The sequence below is a fragment of the Culex pipiens genome, chromosome 2 (genome assembly GCF_016801865.2).
Source record: "Culex pipiens pallens isolate TS chromosome 2, TS_CPP_V2, whole genome shotgun sequence".
Taxonomy (NCBI): Eukaryota; Metazoa; Arthropoda; class Insecta; order Diptera; family Culicidae; genus Culex; species Culex pipiens.
This window is the reverse complement of record NC_068938.1, coordinates 25,781,117-25,799,314: the sequence shown is the minus strand read 5'-3', so window position 1 is coordinate 25,799,314 and position 18,198 is coordinate 25,781,117. Positions and strand designations below refer to the sequence as shown.

At 39.1% G+C, this 18,198-nt stretch overlaps 3 protein-coding genes and 2 non-coding genes across 5 annotated transcripts; 2 read left to right on the top strand and 3 right to left on the bottom strand.

Moving 5' to 3' along the window:
- Nucleotides 1-136: 136 nt before the first annotated feature.
- On the bottom strand, nt 137-6,651 carry LOC120414546 (probable ATP-dependent RNA helicase pitchoune). The gene is made up of 4 exons (XM_039575759.2): nt 6,451-6,651; nt 6,265-6,387; nt 5,226-6,202; nt 137-836 (listed from the first exon to the last, which is right to left on the bottom strand). The coding sequence occupies exons 1-4, from the start codon at nt 6,518-6,520 to the stop codon at nt 186-188; spliced, it is 1,821 nt and encodes a 606-aa protein (XP_039431693.1). The 5' UTR covers nt 6,521-6,651; the 3' UTR covers nt 137-185.
- A 2,183-nt stretch (nt 6,652-8,834) lies between these two features.
- On the top strand, nt 8,835-10,420 carry LOC120414588 (short-chain specific acyl-CoA dehydrogenase, mitochondrial-like). The gene is made up of 2 exons (XM_039575827.2): nt 8,835-9,020; nt 9,078-10,420. Exons 1-2 carry the CDS (start codon nt 8,999-9,001, stop codon nt 10,262-10,264), a joined length of 1,209 nt encoding a protein of 402 aa, XP_039431761.1. The 5' UTR covers nt 8,835-8,998; the 3' UTR covers nt 10,265-10,420.
- A 3,046-nt stretch (nt 10,421-13,466) lies between these two features.
- Nucleotides 13,467-13,585, bottom strand: LOC120414593 (5S ribosomal RNA). Its single transcript, XR_005605100.1, has one exon. It is a non-coding gene; the product is annotated as a 5S ribosomal RNA (ribosomal RNA).
- Nucleotides 13,586-13,711: 126 nt separating this feature from the next.
- Nucleotides 13,712-13,783, top strand: Trnae-cuc (transfer RNA glutamic acid (anticodon CUC)). The gene has a single exon. It is a non-coding gene; the product is annotated as a tRNA-Glu (tRNA).
- Nucleotides 13,784-13,902: 119 nt separating this feature from the next.
- On the bottom strand, nt 13,903-16,675 carry LOC120414587 (glycine--tRNA ligase). The gene is made up of 4 exons (XM_039575826.1): nt 16,211-16,675; nt 14,473-16,153; nt 14,225-14,412; nt 13,903-14,158 (listed from the first exon to the last, which is right to left on the bottom strand). Exons 1-4 carry the CDS (start codon nt 16,529-16,531, stop codon nt 14,048-14,050), a joined length of 2,301 nt encoding a protein of 766 aa, XP_039431760.1. The 5' UTR covers nt 16,532-16,675; the 3' UTR covers nt 13,903-14,047.
- Nucleotides 16,676-18,198: the final 1,523 nt, after the last annotated feature.

The following is an 18,198-nucleotide window of genomic DNA, read 5'->3' as shown; positions in this document are numbered from 1 at the left end:
CTGTTTTCTTTCTACACCGCGGGGCGCGCAAATGATAAGATATGCCAGGGTTTGAACACGGTGCGAGAGTTGCTCTTATCAGTGGCTTGAAGGTATGAATCATAAGGACATTTCGGACGCACAGCAAAAAAAAAGCTTCACTTAAAAAATTGATACATTTCTGGTTTGTAACGTGTAACTCCTACTCACTTGTAGTCAACCTTCTTCAGCTCTTTCCTATTCTTAATGTGCTTAAACTTCATCTCCCCCTTCTTGTCCTTGTTCAGCGACTTGAAGTGGCCCAACCCGCGATTGCCCGCCCGCCGGTCCGAGTTCTGGATCTTGTAGCTCTTGCCAAAGTCCACGTGCGGCGGCTGCGTAAAGCCAAAGTTCCGCGCCACCTGCAGCAGGTCCAAGTTCCCCACGTTAAACACGTCCTTCATATGGTGCCCCTCGTACGCCCGCACGTACGACTTGAACGCCAACTTCCCCGACTGGTTCAAAAAGTAATTCTTCGCCAGCAGCGTCTCCAGCTGCAGCTGAATATCGGCGATCTTGTTCCACGAAAACTCAAACTCGTTCAGCGGTACCTTCGCTTGCTTCAGATACTTCAGGAAAGCCACCTCCTCCGGACGGAGCAGCAGCAGCGCGTGGCCGCACAGGTTGTCCCCGCGAGCGGTTCGTCCCACCCGGTGGATGTACTCCTTGGTGTCGTTCGGGGGGTCGTACTGCACGATCCAGTCCACCGCCGGAATGTCCAGACCGCGGGCGGCCACGTCCGTGCAGAGCAGGATGCCCGACTCGGCGTTGCAGAACTGGAAGAAGACGGACGTGCGCTTGGCTTGCTTTTGCTTGCCCTGTGGGGAAGGAGAGAGAAAGATGGTTAGTTTATATGAAAAACGTTACTTAATCTAGCTTAACCATGTTAAACAAAATTAGTTTCATGAAGCAGGTATTAGACTATTTTGTTTGTTTGAGTTGTTTGCGAGTTTGGCAAACTGTAAAATACAAAAAAGAGCGTATGCCGTTGCGTTTGTTTGATTGTCATAGTCTAATACCTACTTTACTAATTTCTTTTGATAGGGTTATCAGATCTTCAATCTTTCTGGCTCATTGATAAGGTAGTTTAGATAACATATTCAACGATAGTGATCTTAAAACCGTTCCTTATTATTGAGATAAGGAAGGCAATTCGCAATTCGCAATTTTCAGTGTAAGAACGGGCCTTGACCGATCTTATGCACAAGGTTCCCAACGAACACGCACTGCCCTTACACCTACATCTCACCCTTGCTCTGAGTCAGTACGAGCAGCACGCTAGAACACGCTTTGAGTGTTCGTGCCAGGCATGCACACCTTCTTTTCCGGTTACGCATTTTAACTCGGCCGGGGGTGGTACATTAATTAGGGTTTGATGTAAGTATAAGCGCCTAACCATTTATAGTGTGCCTAACAACTTTCATTAAAGCAAAAACTGTTTTATTTTTAGTTTGAATTCAAAAACTAGTTGTTATTTTACTGTGTTTTGTTTTCTCCTGAAATCTTTCCTAGTGTTGAGTCGTGTTTTTATGTTGCTATTTCTTTTGTCGCGGTGTTTTGTTACAATTTTGGTCCTAAGCATTTTATAAAAGTTTTTCAAAAGTACAATAGTAATATTTGTGTTAATTCTTTGATCACTCCAAAAAATTAGTAAGGGCTCGAACCTCATTTGTTTGAAGAAAAGGGTAAAGATTGAAAACAATGGACAGTGAAAGAAATATACTATTTGAAGAATCAATAGTAAAAGAAAGATAGTAATTTATGAAGTAGATAAAGAAATTAACAATAATTAATAAATAGAGGTAAAAAAACAAGCTTAGATTGTATTGAGGGCAATTTATAGGCCCAAATTTGAATATTGGCCCAAAAAGAATATTGAATTATTCAAATAGACAAATAAAGAAAAGGCACATGATAAACAAAATTGACTGCCAAATTAAGGATTGATTGATTGATTGATTGATTGATTGGGAAGGGGGAAAGCAGGGAAAGCAGAAAGTATGTTACAGCAGCATCAATTGGTAAAATAGAGTGAAAAAGCGTTGAGAAATAAGAGAATCAAATGAGTAAAATCGAAATCAAATGGAGGATAGTAAACAGAGCCGCGTTAGAAAATCAGTGAAACAAAATAAACAGAAGATAGGTGGTAGCTGGAAATGGAAAGGAGAGAGGAAACCCCGTTCTGCAACGTTCAGGTACATCCACAGCAGTTGACTCAACATACTGCGAATCAAAACAATACCGTATACAATCACAAATTACTTCCCTTTCCCACATTGTCGCGCCCCTTTCTTTTAGCCGTCTCGACTTTGACCCACGGTGGTCAAAGGTTTACGATCCGTTTCCACAGGCCACCAGCTAGGTCATCATGAAAACCAAGCCAACGTGGAGGTAAGAAAATAGGACACTTGCAAGGAACCAGAGCTATACTGTCTTGATCAAGTATGATCTAACAGGACTACGGACGTAGTCAGTGACGCTCCTTCCAGGATGTTCCTCGCCTGAGCGTCAACTGAAGAGGTATCATCAGCATCATTCGCACTTGGCCTGCTTATTGTTGAGATAAGGAAGGCAAAAATAAATTAAAAAGCTAGATAAACAAACTGTGCCTGTCACAAAACAAGAAAATTAAAAAAAAAATATCTGAATAAGACTGCAAATAACCCAATTATTAATTCAAAAATTTTAAAATTCTAAAACTAAGAATTCTAAAAAATATTGAAGAATTTAAACGTTAAAAAAAGTTTTAAATAAACAAAAAAACAAAATGTAAGCAATTATAAAACAGAAATATCACAATTCAAAAAAATTAAAGTTTTAAAATTCAAAATCCTGAAATTTAAATTTTTTGAATAATTCGAACATCTTAAAAAAATCTAGGGATTTCAAAGCTTTAAACACCGTTCGTACTTGAGAATCGAAACAAGACAATTTTTTTTTTTCAAAATTTGGACCTCTAACCAAAATTAAGACTCAAAAAATTGTCATTGGATTACTTGTTATTGGGTTTTCTGTAAGATGGCGACATTTAAGTTTTTAGCAATTTTAGAATTTAAAAATTTCTGAATGTAGAAATTCAGGAAATTGCGAATTTAATATGCGAATTTTGAATTATAAGAATTTAATAATTCAAGAAATTAAGAATTTAAAAAGAAAAGTATTAAAGAAATTCAATTCTGAAGGAATCAAATAATTTAAGGATTTAGGCAATTAAAAATTTAGGAATTTATGACTTGAACAAGTTAAAAGTTTTTAGAATTTGATATTTTAAGAATCTAAGAATTTAGAAATGCATGAATTAAAAAAAATGTTGGAATAGGTATAAGAATTCTGGAATTAAGGAATTTGAGAATCTAAGAATTTAAGAATATAGCAATTGAAGAATTCAAAAATTTCAGAATCCAGAAGTTTAGAAATTTGGTAATAAAAGAATTGAGGAATTTTAAAATTTAAGAATTTGAGAATCTAAGAATTTAAGAATTAGCAATTAAAGAATTTAGAAACTTAATCTAGGATTTAAAGAATTTCAGGATTTAATAATTTCAGAATCCAAAAATTTTGCTATTTAACTTAATTATTTAAAAATTTAAGAATTCAAAAATTTAAAAATGTATGCATTTTGGAGTTTTCAAATTTATTAATTTCGGAATTAAAAAAAAGAATTCAGAGGCTAAGAATTTAGGATTTTTAGAACTTGAATTTAAAATTTTTAGAATCTTAGAATTTAAAAATGTAATAATTTTGACATTTAAAATTTTTAGAATTTATGAGTATAAGAATTTAGGAATTAAGTATTTTAAGGAATTTTAGAATTTGTTGGAATACAAGATTTTTTTTATAACAATTTTAGAATCCAAGAATTTAAGAATTTGACAATTTGAGAATTTAAAAATTTGGAAATTAAAGAATTTAAAAAATTCTGAAATTAGGATTTTAAAATTTCAGGATTTCCAACATTTACCGACTTTTGACAAAGAAACACAAATTCCCGACTTTTCCCGATTTTCGCAGATTTTGGCAAATGCCCGACAATTTATTAATATAAATTTAAGAATTGGGGAATTCAAAAATTAAAAAATTGAAGGATTCTAGATTTTAGGCATTTGGAAATTTAAAGAATTTAAGAGTCTAAGAATTTAAGATTTTAAGAATTTAGGTATTTATTAAATCAAGAATTTAAAATTTTACAACTTAGGATTTTAATAATTTCAGGATTTAAGAATTTAGGAATTTGAGAAGCCAAGAATTTAGCAATTTAATAATATAAAAAAATCAAGAATTTAAAAATTAAAGAATTTACGAATTCAAAAATTTAATAATGTAAGAATTTTTGAATATAAAAATTTTAGAATTAAATAATCTTGGAATTTAAAAATTTAAGGATTGAAGGGTCTAAGGATTCTGGAGTTTAAGAATTAACAAATGTAAGAATTTTAGAATTTTGATATCTAAGAATTAATGAATTTTAGAATATAAGGTCTAAAATTGTAGAATTGAAAAATTTAGGAATTTCAAAATAGATTTTTTTCGAAGTTTTGTTTTTTTATTTTAACATTTTTGAGTTTAAGTTAAAATTTTTGTTGAATTTTGAGTTTTGAATATAATGATTTATTTATATTTAAATGTTTGTCTTATTCCTCCCCATGAATGGCAAACGCAACACAAACTCTATTTCTTCCAAATTTCTTCAGCTATTTTTTTTTTTTGCTTTTGTCTTCCTAGATCTTAAGGTGAAACTGGACGTCGGTCATAAAAAAAAAACTTTTAAGACGACTTTAATCAATTTTTAGACTCGGCAGACTGTTTGCTTGCTGCTTATTTACCGTCTGGCAAACAGATATTTTTTTAAAGATACGGCGTTTTTTCTTAATACTGCTTTCAAAAACGCGAGTCGGAGATTATGTATTTTTGCGATTACAAACTCCTGATTAACGCAATTACCTAGATGTCTGATCTCGACAGTTTACTTGCTATCGTCCTTTTTCTCGTTTGCAACAAACTGAATACTTCTACGTTAAGGCATTTGTTTAATACTGCTTTTGAAAACTCAAGTCGTCGAATCAATATGGGGAGCATCCCGTATTTTATCGTCATCGTAGAGAAATATCTTGCTTGGACAACTTAACCATTCATTTCTAAGGGTGTTTGTAAGAGAAGCCAAAAAACGAGACATCCCAAATGTTAATAAAATGATAGGTAACACTTACATGAATCGAGTTCACCGGCAGGTCGATATAATTGAACAGCTCGTGGTGGAACTTGACCGACAGACACGACGAAAAGAACACCATCACCTTCTTCTTGCGATTTTTCTTCAAGAATGTAAACAACACCAGCAGCCGCTTCTCCGACGGACACACGATGTAGCCCTGCTCGAGCCCACTCACCGTCGCCTCCGTCTTGTTGTCGTCCACGCCGACGTAGATCGGTTCCGACTTGAGCGCCAGCTTGCCGAGTTCCTCCGTGCGTGAGGTTTGCGTGGCGGAAAACAGCATCGTTTGACGCTTTTTCGGCAGAATGCTAATGATCTGCTTCATGTCCTCCTCGAAACCGATTTCCAGGATCCGATCGCACTCGTCGATGATCAGACATTGAAGGTTTTTGAACAGGAAGTTGGGAGTTCCTTTCAGATGGTCCAGAAGGCGACCCGGCGTGGCAACAATAATGTTTAGTCCTTTCGACAGCTTCTCGTTCTCCGTGTGCCGACTGGCCCCACCCATCAACAGTCCGTACGTGTAATGGTGGTGCGCACTGAGTTCCTTCAGCACGCCGAAAATCTGCATGGCCAGTTCGCGCGTCGGCGAAATCACAAGCACGCCGGTTCCGTTTCTTGGCTTAAACTGCAACTTGTAGATCAACTCAACGGCCGGAATCAGAAAAGCTAACGTTTTGCCGCTGCCCGTTTTGGCCGAACCAATCAGATCGCGACCGGCCAGCAGAGGCGGAATCGCTTTGGCCTGGATCTCCGTCATCTTGGTGAATCCCATCTCGGTGATTGCCTTCAGCGTATTATCGGAAACTTTGCCCTTGAGCGATTCAAACTCTTGGCTTCCGAGCAAGACCTCGTACGCATCTCCGGAACCAACGGTCGGGTGTTCCTCCTGTTCCTCCGAATCATCATGACCGTTTTCCTCCGCGTCATCATCATTCTCCTCTTCGTCACTGTTTTTGGGACGTTTTACAACTAAAAATTTGAAAAGCCCAGGTAAAATCTTGCAAGTTTCAAACCCCTCAAAAATTACTCACAAGCACCAGCAACGGAACCATTTTCGCCCTCCGAGTTCTTACGTTTCTTTTGCTTTTTCCGCTTGTCCGCCTTGGTCTGTTCCGGCTCAAGCTCGAAGTTCTCCTCCAAATCCTCCACGGAAGCTGCAAGTGCAAAAATAGTTCAGATAAACAAAAACACGTTTTAAAAAATTCCCCAACACAAACCTTTGCCGTTTGAAGCGGGCTTTTCCGCGCCCAGCTGCGACTTTATTTTCTGCTTATTCTTCCTGCCCATGGTGGAAATGGACAGAAACTAGTAAATTTCAACGGATTGACACGAAAATTTCTTGGAAAAGTCCAGAAAAAACGAGTTATTAACAAAACTGCACGCGCACGTGTGAACCTGAACGGAGAATGCTCGATTTTGGGCCGCGGTAGTTTGACAGCTAGATGTGTGGATGACGTGTTGTGGATGTGGTCTGTGGATCGTGTTGGTCAGCCCAGCGGGTGAAACGTTTTCGTTTTTAATACGACAGTGGTGCCAGTTTATTTGTAAGTCCAATAAACCAAATTATCATTTTTTGCTTTTTGGGTGTTTTTTGAATACCTCTGACCCAAGGCGGTTTTTAAAACCACCAAGGAAGCAAAAAATAAAAATCAGGTTTATTTGACCTCTCTCAAATTTGGAATTTTCAAATGATGTTGTGTTAAAAAACTAAAAAACTTTTAGCTGTTCATTTTGACCTTGATTTTGACACTTTCTGGGTTATTGCACATTCTGAAAGTACTCCTAATAAGCTACCTCTCCACCAAAAATGAGCAAAAGTTACATCAGTAAAGTCTGTTTAATAATGATTTCAAATAAAGTAACATAAACAAAATCTCTGGCATCAGCAGTGCCTGTTTATACAGCCCTGTCAACGTGGAATTACTCCACAAAACCGTCATCATTTGACGATCAGTTTCGTTATGGTTTTGTATAGTGCCTTAACTATACCATAATTGTTAAGTAAATGGTAACTACATCTCTTTAAGTAGTGATTTAGTTGGGACTATTCCCCCGATGGTTTATTTGATTTTGCGGGATCACCATGAATTTCGGAAAAAAATTATCCAGATTTTTAAGCGAAGATGGCGATCGAATTGTGAACGCCCGAAATGTCAATTCACGCAGTCGTACCAACATTATGAATAAAGTATGCCATGGCATGACAGCCACATTTTTTTCTAATATTGGTGCTACTGAGCGATTTTGACATTTCAGACGTTCACAATTCGAACGCCATCTTCGCTTGGATAGAATTTTTAGTTTAAAAAAAAGTATTAATTAGTAATTCCATGTCAAATATGTAAAGGTTGTACCGGACCCTCTCCGATTTCAATAAAACTTTGTAGACATGTTATTATACGCTTATGTAACCAATTTTGTTGTATATGGAGCCAGTTTCACTCGATATTGACATTTTAGAAGGGCGTAATTGTTTTAAATATTTTTGTATTTCGTAATTTAACTAATTGCTGTAGCTCGAAGCCGTTGCATCGTATTAAAAAGTGATCAAAGATCAACTTGTAGGAAATTTGACGGGCTGAAAAACAAAAACACGTCACTTTTATGAGATTTTTTGTTTTTTTTTTCTTCAAGGTGAGCCTACGATTTTTTTTCGTCCAAATTTTGCCTAAGATGTTACAAAAAAGACTCACGAAATATGCAGGATGGAGCAACTGACCAAAAAATACAAAAATTATTAACTGAAACTGTTTTTTAAAGTGATCTAAACGTCAAAATTTTCAAAAGCTGAATACGGGAATCGGTTCTCCAGACAATTTTACATAAAAGTCTCAATATCCACCACTGTCTTAAGTTCAATGTTGAAAACATTGGTTTTTTGATGGTTTTTGACAATTTCTTTATAACAGACTTGCTTTTTCAGTCTCGTAAATATTTTTTGATATCTTTTCTACACCGTTCTCAAAGAATATATTATAACAAAATAAAGTTATTTCACATTTGGGAAAAAAAGTTCGTACTTTGAAATGAACAATTTTTTTTCAAAATAAAATTTATTTCAACACTCTTTTTTATAATTGGGTACTAAAGCCCTATGTCAATTTTTATGTACAACGGTAAAAAACACGATTAAAAACCATTTCTGATCACTTTTTTTCTTTTTAATGCAAACAAAAAATATTGACAAGACAACATTTTTTCGATGGATCAACTATGGTCCCCTTGGAACGAGCTGTCAAGCAGGACCTTTTCTGTCAAGAAGGACCGCGAGGTTAATTTTTCAAAATTGATTTAAAAATCCATTTTAAACTCTTTGTGGTCGTACAAAGGGTCATTGTACTCAGAAAAATAAGCTTTATCGCTGTAAACAATAATATCAGCAATCTAAGCTTCATTTTAGGACCCAATTGTAAAAAAATGAAGGTTACTTTTAGTGTTAAAGTATATTTTTTTTCGACTTGTGTACTGTGTAGTGCAACTTGGCACTTGAGGGTTACAATATTTCACATACAATTTGGCAACACTGCTGCCCGTCAAAACGCAACAGCGTCCACTCACTGGGCACATGTTTACCTAACTGTCGGTAAAGTAGACTCGCTAGTGATGTAAACAAACCGCGCAGTGTTCCTTTCCGCGTAGCCTTTCGTTGCATTCAAAATTCAATTTGGCTTAATTTGCATATCAAATTGCAAATAAACGATAAGAAATTTCTGCGTATCATGCTGTAGTGCTATCAGTAACAATCTTACTATCACCCTTTCCAAAATGTTCCGCAAATTACTGTCCGGTAAGTTAGCTTAAATCTACCGAATTTGCACCGACTAAGTCCAACAATTTCGTACAGTTCCACCCCCACTTCCGTGCGCATTCCGCCACTTTAGCATTTGTGAACTTCCGCCGGAACTGGCCCAACTCCAGCAGACATGCCGCGCCTTTGTAGACTCCCAGCTCAAACCGATTGCCGCCGAACTGGACCGGGAAAGCCGTTTCCCTAAGGAAGTAATTGAGCAGTTGGCTGACCTCGGGATGATGCGAGTTACCGTCGGGCCGGAATATCCGGGTGGTTCCGGGCAGGGCATGTTGGCGCTTTCGCTGATCGTTGAGGAACTGTCCCGGGGGTGTGGCAGCACCGGGTCGATCGTTTCGATTCACAACTGTTTGTATGCAAATTTGCTGGACCGGGTTGGAAGTCGCGAGCAAAAGGACCGGTTCTTCCGGAAGTATTCGTGTGCCACGTTGGGAGCATTTGCGCTTAGTGAAGCGGACGCTGGGTCAGATGTGGCCGCGTTGAGCACCAGGGCTGTGGAGGATGGCGATGGGTTTGTGCTGAACGGGACGAAAGCTTGGGTCACTTCGGCGTTGGAGGCGAAAAGTGGGATTATTTTTGCCACCGTTAATCCGGAACTCAAGTATAAAGGGATAACCGCTTTTTTGGTGGATTTTGAAGAATCCCCAGGGCTTACGATAGGTCGCCCCGAGGAAAAACTCGGCATTCGAGCAAGTTCAACGTGCAACTTGATTCTGGAAAACGTTAAAATCCCAAAATCAAACCTCCTCGGAACGATCGGCGGTGGCTTCCGGCTGGCCATGGAACAGCTCGATCGCGCCAGAATCGGCATCGCCTCCCAAGCACTCGGAATCGCACAAGCCTCCCTGGAAGAGGCCATCGCGTACGCCAAGCAGCGAATCGCCTTCGGAGAACCACTCCTCAAACTCCCAGCCGTGCGAACCCGGATAGCGGAAATGGCCGTTCGCATCGAAAGCTCGCGGCTGCTGGTTCGCAAGGCGGCCACGGAAATTGATCACCAGAGGCCAGCGACCAAGTCGTGTTCGATGGCCAAGTGGGTTGCGGGAGAAACGGCCACTTTTGCGGCGCACAACTGCCAGCAGATTATGGGCGGGATGGGGTACGTGAAGGATCTGCCGGCGGAGCGGTTGTACCGGGACGCGAGGATCACGGAGATTTACGGTGGCGTGACGGACGTTCAGAAGGGCATCGTGGCGGACCAGGTGATTAAGGAGTTTGACTAGGTGGTTGAAAGGTAAGATATTCTGTTGTTGTTTACTCATTGTTATGTGGTTCAGGGATTTTTATTTAGAAAAAAGCATATCTTTTGAAGATATTACAATTATTTTTCAACTTTTGAGCAATAACGTAAAATATAACAAAAATATTTAAATAATTTTTTGGGAAATTTCAATTTCAATACAAAGAATAAGGAAAGAAAGCCTCTACTTTACCGACACCAGAGTCTATTTATAAATTTTCTAAAGAATTCTTGTTGGATTAACCCTTATGCGTCCATGCTATTTTTACTAATCTCTAGATGGAATTTTCCTGGATTTTCGATTTCGGTGATTCGATTATCCGAAATGAATTTTTGACGAGGACGTTGGGTAATCTAGTACGAACTGTGTTATTTTTTTTTAGAATTTTAAAGTTCCTAAGGTTATGTTTTTTTTATTCCTATTATTTTAAATTTTGAAATTTTGAACCTCTGCATATTTTTAATTTTTTTAAGTATTTAAGAATTTTTGTGTTTCTAATTTTTGGAGTTAACTTAAGTATATTTTGTTTGAAGCTAAAAATATTTTTATTTTCTATTTTTTTAATCCTGAATTTTTGATTTTTTTTGTCAGAAAATTAAACGATTATGATTATGGCTTTTTCCTCTGTTTTACTGAATTCTGACCAAAAGAAAATCCGTCCTTTTAATTTAATGCATTTTACGATTCTGCGTTTTTGAATTCGGCCTCGTTATCTGGAGTTTTGAGTTCCTTCCGAGCCAGCATTTATCGAAGTCATTATGAGTAATTTTTACTCTACGAAAACTTTGGTTTTCGTGTTTTATGCTTTTTTTTCATAATTTTGTATACGCATTTTTTGACAACGCGTACCAAAACATATTCTGGGACTAAACAAAAATTACTCACGGTGTGTATCCTAGAACAAACTTAAAATTAAAAATTTGGCAAGTCTGATATTTGGCCCCATGAAAGAAGGGCTCTTTCCCGTTTCCAGTTCCAACCCAAATTTAACAGATTTCTAGCTTTCTTTGAAATAACCTCAAAATCCAAGCTGGAAGCCTCAAAACGACCGAATAAAAATCTTTTCTTTGTTCAATTTGTCTTGAAAATACAGCAACAGATTGTCCGGATACAAATTCGAGCTTAAACCATTGCTAAACTAAGAGTATTTTATTTAAAAGCTATTTATTACCCAAAAGGTTCCCAACATTATTTTTTCATTCCTTTGCCATACAACACTATAATTTTTTTAAACATTTTCGTATCAATCACATTGAAAAAAACAGTTTTTTGAACATTTTCCATAAAAAAAAGTATCAATTTTGGTTCAATTTAAGCAGGATATATCCAATTTCGTAAAATATAAAGTGACTTTCTCCTAAATTTGTGGATTTAATTCCCATTCAAAAGATTAACACCGCCTACTGAGTATTTTAATGATTCTAATAAAATAATTTCCATCAATTTCATAAAAATTTTATATAAGTTTTATGTTTCAGAAAAAAATGTTTTCATCCTTAAAAATATCATAGTAGGCAGTGTTCGTCATTTGAATGGGAACTAAATCCTCAAATTTAGGAGAAACTCACTTAATACTTTACGAAATTTGATATATCTCTGCTTAAATTGAACCAAAATTGATACTTTTTTATGAAAAATGTTCAAAAAACCGTTTTCTTCAATGTGATATATTGAACCAAAATTGATACTTTTTATGGAAAATGTTCGGAAAACTATTTTCTTCAATGTGATTGATATGAAAATGTTTTAAAATATTATAGTGTTGTACGGCAGAGGTTTGAAAAAATAATGTTGGGAACCTTTTGGGTAATAAATAGCTTATAAATGAAATACTCTAAGTTTAGCAATGGTTTAAGCTCGAATTTGTATCCGGGCAATCTGTTGCTGTATTTTCATGACAAATTGTACAAAGAAAAGATTTTTATTCGGTCGTTTTGAGGTTTCCAGCTTGGATTTTGGGGTTATTTCAAAGAAAGAATATGGTAAATTTGGGTTGGAAACTTTTTATTTAGGGTCAAATATGTAATTTAGAATCTCTTGAGGCACATTCATAAGAAATTTGATGGATATGAACATGAACCCATCGATTTCTATCGACTTTTCTGAAGAAAAATCCCTAAAATAAAAAAAAATCTTCAAAAAAAGTTGCTCTAGACCCCCGACGAAATATTTCGCCGGACCCCGCAAAATGTTCTCGGAAAAATACACCGTGTACTTGGTGCTTATTTTGAGTTTTTTAAAATTTGTAAAATTTTAGATATTCAAAATTTATATTTTTTTAAATTTTGAATTTTTTGGGTTTTATGATTTTTTGAACTTTGAATTTTAAAGTAAGATATGTATAAGTTAAACCATGGCCAAAGTTTTCTTTACAAGAATATTCTTGTTTTAATTATTGACAATGCTGTGTGAAACTTGTAAAATCATAAAATAAAGAAGATTTAAAATCGGCTCAAAAATTGATTTTTGATGATTTTTTAGATCGAAACCAATTTATAGGCGTGGTTGGGTCTTTAAGCACTAGCGTGCCCAGGTCCTCAAGGAAGGTGGGGCAAAAATATTAGAGTTTTGAAAATTTCGTCGTTTATGGACACCCCCTGCCCAATTTTAGAACAAATTTCCGAGGATGGTGGGGCAACTGCCCCATGTTGCCCCACCCTGGGCACGCTAGTGGTCATAAGATATTTATTGAAAGTGTTTCAACTGAGATAATTTGGATTTCTTGTACATTTTTTTTTGTAAAACCTTTTTACCAAAATTGTATCTTTAAATATGAATTTTTATTTACTTTAGCAAACATTTCTAAGGGTTAAATTGAACATTAGTAATGCACACTTCTTAATTTTTTATTGAAAAGGTCCAAGAAACAAGGTTTTATTTGTTTTTTTTTTCAATTACCTATAAAGTAAAAAATGAAAAGTATGTTTAATGGACCTTTAAAAAAACCCGACATTTTCTGATGAAATTAAACCTTTCTAAGGACTATAACTATAACCCTTACTAATAAAATTCTTAAAACGTCTTAATTTTAAGCTGGGCAGAAAGGAATTGAATATTTCAGATGCATTTTTTGTGAGAATGCATACGTAAGACATATTTACAGCGACCTTGAATAAATTTATCAAATTTGTTTGACACGATTGAAAAAAAGCAATAAAAGACAAATAAAAAAAATTATAAAAAATGCCAACGACACGCGACGTTCCCAAGCGGTCACCCATCTAAGTACTAATCGCGCCCGATGTTGCTTAACTTCGGTGATCGGACGAGAACCGGTGTTTTCAACATGGTATGATCGTTGACAAGAGTTGCTGCACTGTGCGCAGTACAAATGTTGCTTGAAGGTTAAAAATGGCAAACGAGGGTGATTCTGTGTTTGTTGTTACGGACGTTTTCGCATGAATGACTTTTGGCTGCCCCTTTCACATGTCCCATATTGTCTAGTGGTTAGGATATCCGGCTCTCACCCGGAAGGCCCGGGTTCGATTCCCGGTATGGGAAGCTTTTTTGCTTCGCAGATTTTTTTGTTATTCTGAACAAAACAAGTGTGCGTAGCTCAGTTAAGATTTATTTTAAATGAGATTGAGAAAAACTAATTTAAAAAAAAAATACAAAACACATTTTTGCAGTAGCGCGTGCAATAAGGTTTATTTCAAAATAACTGTAATTAGAATCAAATGCAAACGGTTGAAAATGCCCATCATTTCAAGTAACTTTCAAGCTCAGAAACTATTCCATGTCCTTCTCATTCGCTCCGGGTCCGCTTTACTTCGAGCTCGCCTCCTGCTGCTCAAACTTGGGATACTTGGCCTCGACGTCCGCCCAGCTGAGCCGTCCGGTGGCCAGGTCGCGCACCACTCCGGCCACTTCATCGAGCTGTTCGAAACAAAACAAACAAAAATTAGCATTTCAAATTGAAGTTTTTGGTTTCGTCGAACTCACCCCAATGCGAACCTGCTTCAGCGAGTCCCGCTCGCGCAGCGTCACCGTGTGCGGCTCCTTGAGCGTATCGAAGTCGATCGTCACACCGTACGGGATGGCGATCTCGTCGGTGCGCGCGTACCGCCGACCGATCGAACCGCTCGAGTCGTCCACCTTGTGCGAGATGTCCACGCTGGTCAGGGCCGATGCTGCGAATTTGAAAGCTCGAGTTAGTTACAATTTGAAGTAAGCGGTTTTGGGGAACTTACAGATCTTCTTGACGAATGGGGTGAAGTCGGCGTTGTTGCTCAGCGGTAGGACGGAACACTTGAGCGGGGCCACGACCGGAGGCAGCGAGAAGTAGCAGCGCTGTTCGTCGCCTTCGCGCATCTGGAAGCTGTGCTCCAGCAGCGAGTACATGATGCGGCCAACGCCGAACGAAGGTTCGATGACTGAGGGGGTGATCTCCTCGACGTGCACCGTCTTCGAGCTGGATTTGACGGCAATCATGTCGCTTTTCAGGGTGACCGCAGTTCCGTTGACGTCCAGCGTGTGTTCGCCGCTGCCGGCGAGGTTCTTGCCGATGGTTTCCACCTCGTCGAGGCTCAGCTTGGCCAGAAGTTCGGTGATGTTCTTGGCGTCCTTCTTGAACACCTTGCCGATGGCGGCCTTGTTCGGCACGACCTCCGTAACTTCGATCGTCTTCGGCGCTGGGAGCTTCTTCTCGGCGACCAGCTTGACTCCGGTGGCGTTCGTGTGCTGGGTCAGATCGTACGCCGATCGATCGGCACAGCCGACGCACTCGACCCAGCCGTAGCTGGTGAGACATTCGGCGTCCCAGCAATCGCACGCGTAATGGGCCATTTCGTTGCCCATGTGCTGCCGGAAGCGTAACCGATCGGGCAGGATTCCAATCTTCAGCATAAACTGCTGAATTCGAGCCATGAAATAGCCAAGCGTTTCGTTCGCGACCAGCCCACTCGCGACGGCGTCCCCAATCTTGATCTGCTGGGCGCTCTTGCCGTCCATCTGGTTGCAGGCCGAGTACAGCGTCATGACCACGTCCCGGACGTTCTCAAACTTGGGATGGTCCTTGAGCTGCGGATCGCAAAAGTGCTCAATCTCGCACATCGTGAACTCACGCACCCGGATCAACCCAGACCGCGGCGAGATCTCGTTACGGAACGAGTTGCCAATCTGGGCGGCGGCAAACGGCAACTTGCCCTGGTTGAACTCCAGCAAGCGCTTAAAGTTGACAAAGATTCCCTGAGCGGTCTCCGGTCGCAAGAACCCTTTAACCAGCCCAGTCGGACCAATCTGCGTTCCAAACATCAAGTTGAACTCGATCGGCTCCGTCAAGTCATTCCCGGTTATCGGACTCTTCATGCCGAACTTGGTCAAAATCGCGGCCATCTCCGCCTTGTTCATTCCATCCAGCTTAATCACAATGTCCTCGCACTCGTCCTTCAACTCCTTCGTCGCGTCCTTCGCCGCGGCCAGCTTCTCCAGATGGTTCTTAATCAGATGATCCAACCGGAAGCACTCCCCATTCTTGACGTCCTTCACCATCAAATCGGCAAACCGGTCCACATGCCCCGAAGCCTTCAGCACCGGCTCCGGCGTCAAAATCGAACAATCCACCTCCAACATCTGCTCCTCCAGCACGAAGAACTGCCGCCACACGTTGATCATGTTCGCCTTCAGCGCGCAACCCATCGGTCCAAAGTCGTACTGACCGGTAATCCCGCCGTAGATGGCGAAGCTCTGGTCGTAGAAGAACCGTCGCTTCAGCAGATCCTCCATCCGGGCGCGGTCGAAGCTGGCCACCGACGGCGCCAGCGCCAGTTCCCTGTCCTCCAGGATCTTCTTGCGCGCCTTCAACTCATTAACCGCCTTCTTGACGTCGATCTCCGGCGCGCCCTCGGCCTTGAGCTTGCGCACCAAATCACCCTGCGGAAGTATCGATTTAGTAACATTCGTTAGATTTCACCATAAAGCATCACCCACCTGCTCCTTAACAGCCTCCCGCAGCGGGGCCAGCTGTTCCTCAATCTTCGGATCCGCGGCCATACTCTCCAGAATCTGCGCCTTCAACTTAAAGTCCCGATGCTTCTTATTGGAGCCCCAATTAAACGGCTTCCTAGCAGGCTTTTGCTGACTGTACTGTCTCACCGAACAAACCTTTTCAAAAGGATGATGAAATTTCGCGACCACGAACCAACTCCGGGGGGTGGTGGTCAACGGCAGTAGGCTACGAAACGATGTCGCACCGGTGCTTCTTCGGAACAGGGCTATTCTACGGAGGCAAACGGGAAGCGCCTGGTGCATTTACACGGGTTGGTTCGCTTTTGGTGAAGGGGGAACGGACCACTTTGGTTGGTGGCCAACGCGTCAGCACATTCACTTCGAGCAGTCGCGAAACGATTTTCTGCCGGGTCGCGAAAAAAAAAAGTTGAGAGAAGAGAACGTGTTGGGAAAGTGTTATTTTGACAGTTTTGCTTTGATGTTTTGGTTTGTGATGGCTGGTGAGAGTGCGCCTCTGGTTGTGAAAGTGGGAACCAAGGAACGCAAAGATGAGATTGGAGGAGTGGCGTAGAGATGGCGGTAGTTAAAAACCCGCAATAAGATTTCGTGACGGATTTCACAAAAATATAGAAAATTTTAAATTTATGCGCATTTGTCAGATTGGTCAGAAACTTTGAATGGAAGTTGTTTATGGAGTCGCGTTTGTATCCATCCAGACAGCTGTCTTTATTGTTTGATTCCGTTTGAAAATCTACTGGTTTAGTGAAAATCTTCTCTGTTTGTTGGATCAGCTTCGCTAGAATGAGCGATATTTTTTCGTTGGACCAAGAAGAGCTACAGGATTCCAAAATCAGACAGGGAATTTATCTGCGACATCGCAGAATGACACTCTAATCGCAGTCCTTCATCACCCGTAAAAAAGAAACCTCTTCTAACAGATCGAAACTTGAAAACATACCATTTTCCAGCAAAAAATGTCAAAAACTAGACAAAATAAAACTCATACTACGATTATAAAAGAACTAATTGGGTCCTAAAATGAAGCTTAGATTGCTGATATTATTGTTTACAGCGATAAAGCTTATTTTTCTGAGTACAATGACCCTTTGTACGACCACAAAAAGTTTAAAATGGATTTTTAAATCAATTTTGAAAAATTAACCTCGCGGTCCTTCTTGACAGAAAAGCTCCTACTTGACAGCTCGTTCCAAGGGGACCATAGTTGATCCATCGAAAAAATTTAGTCTTGTCAAAAAAAAGTTTTGCATTAAAATGAAAAAAGTGATCAGAAATGGTTTTTAATCGTGTTTTTTACCGTTGTACATAAAAATTGACATAGAGCTTCAGTACCCAATTTACCAGTAAGAAAAAAGTCATGCTTGTGCTTGAACAGCTTCCTACATTGTAGATGTAAACAAAGTGGGATCATTCGAAAATCACGTTACGCATTCTCATCTATTCATCACCCAAACAAACCTGCAAAAAAAATGGATAACAACAAAGAGCGGAGAAAATTTCCTACCTTTTGAAAATTTAATCAAGATTTTATAATTTTAGTTTGTTTAGTTTTAGAATTTATAAATTTCTAATTTTCTGATTTTCTGAAGAAATTTTAAATTATTGATTTCTCAATAATTAAATTTTCAATTTTGTTTACAATTAATAATTTTAATTTGAAATTTAAAAATTGTTGTTTAAAGTTTTTGAATAAACATTTTTATTCTATTTAATTTTAACTTTTGAATATTATTGATCTTTTTATTTTTTCTCCCAAAGAACCTCAAGCGCGTCAAACGCGCTCATGCCGAACTGTCAACATTTCTTGGGGGGGTCACGAAAAGAACACGCAACATTTCTTGACCACGTTCCTTCCGATCTGCATACCGAACTTTAACTTGGTTGATCAGACAGGTGTCTGTAGAGATACAGATTCTTATTGTTCGAATTTTGCTAAACTTAAGTTTAGCATA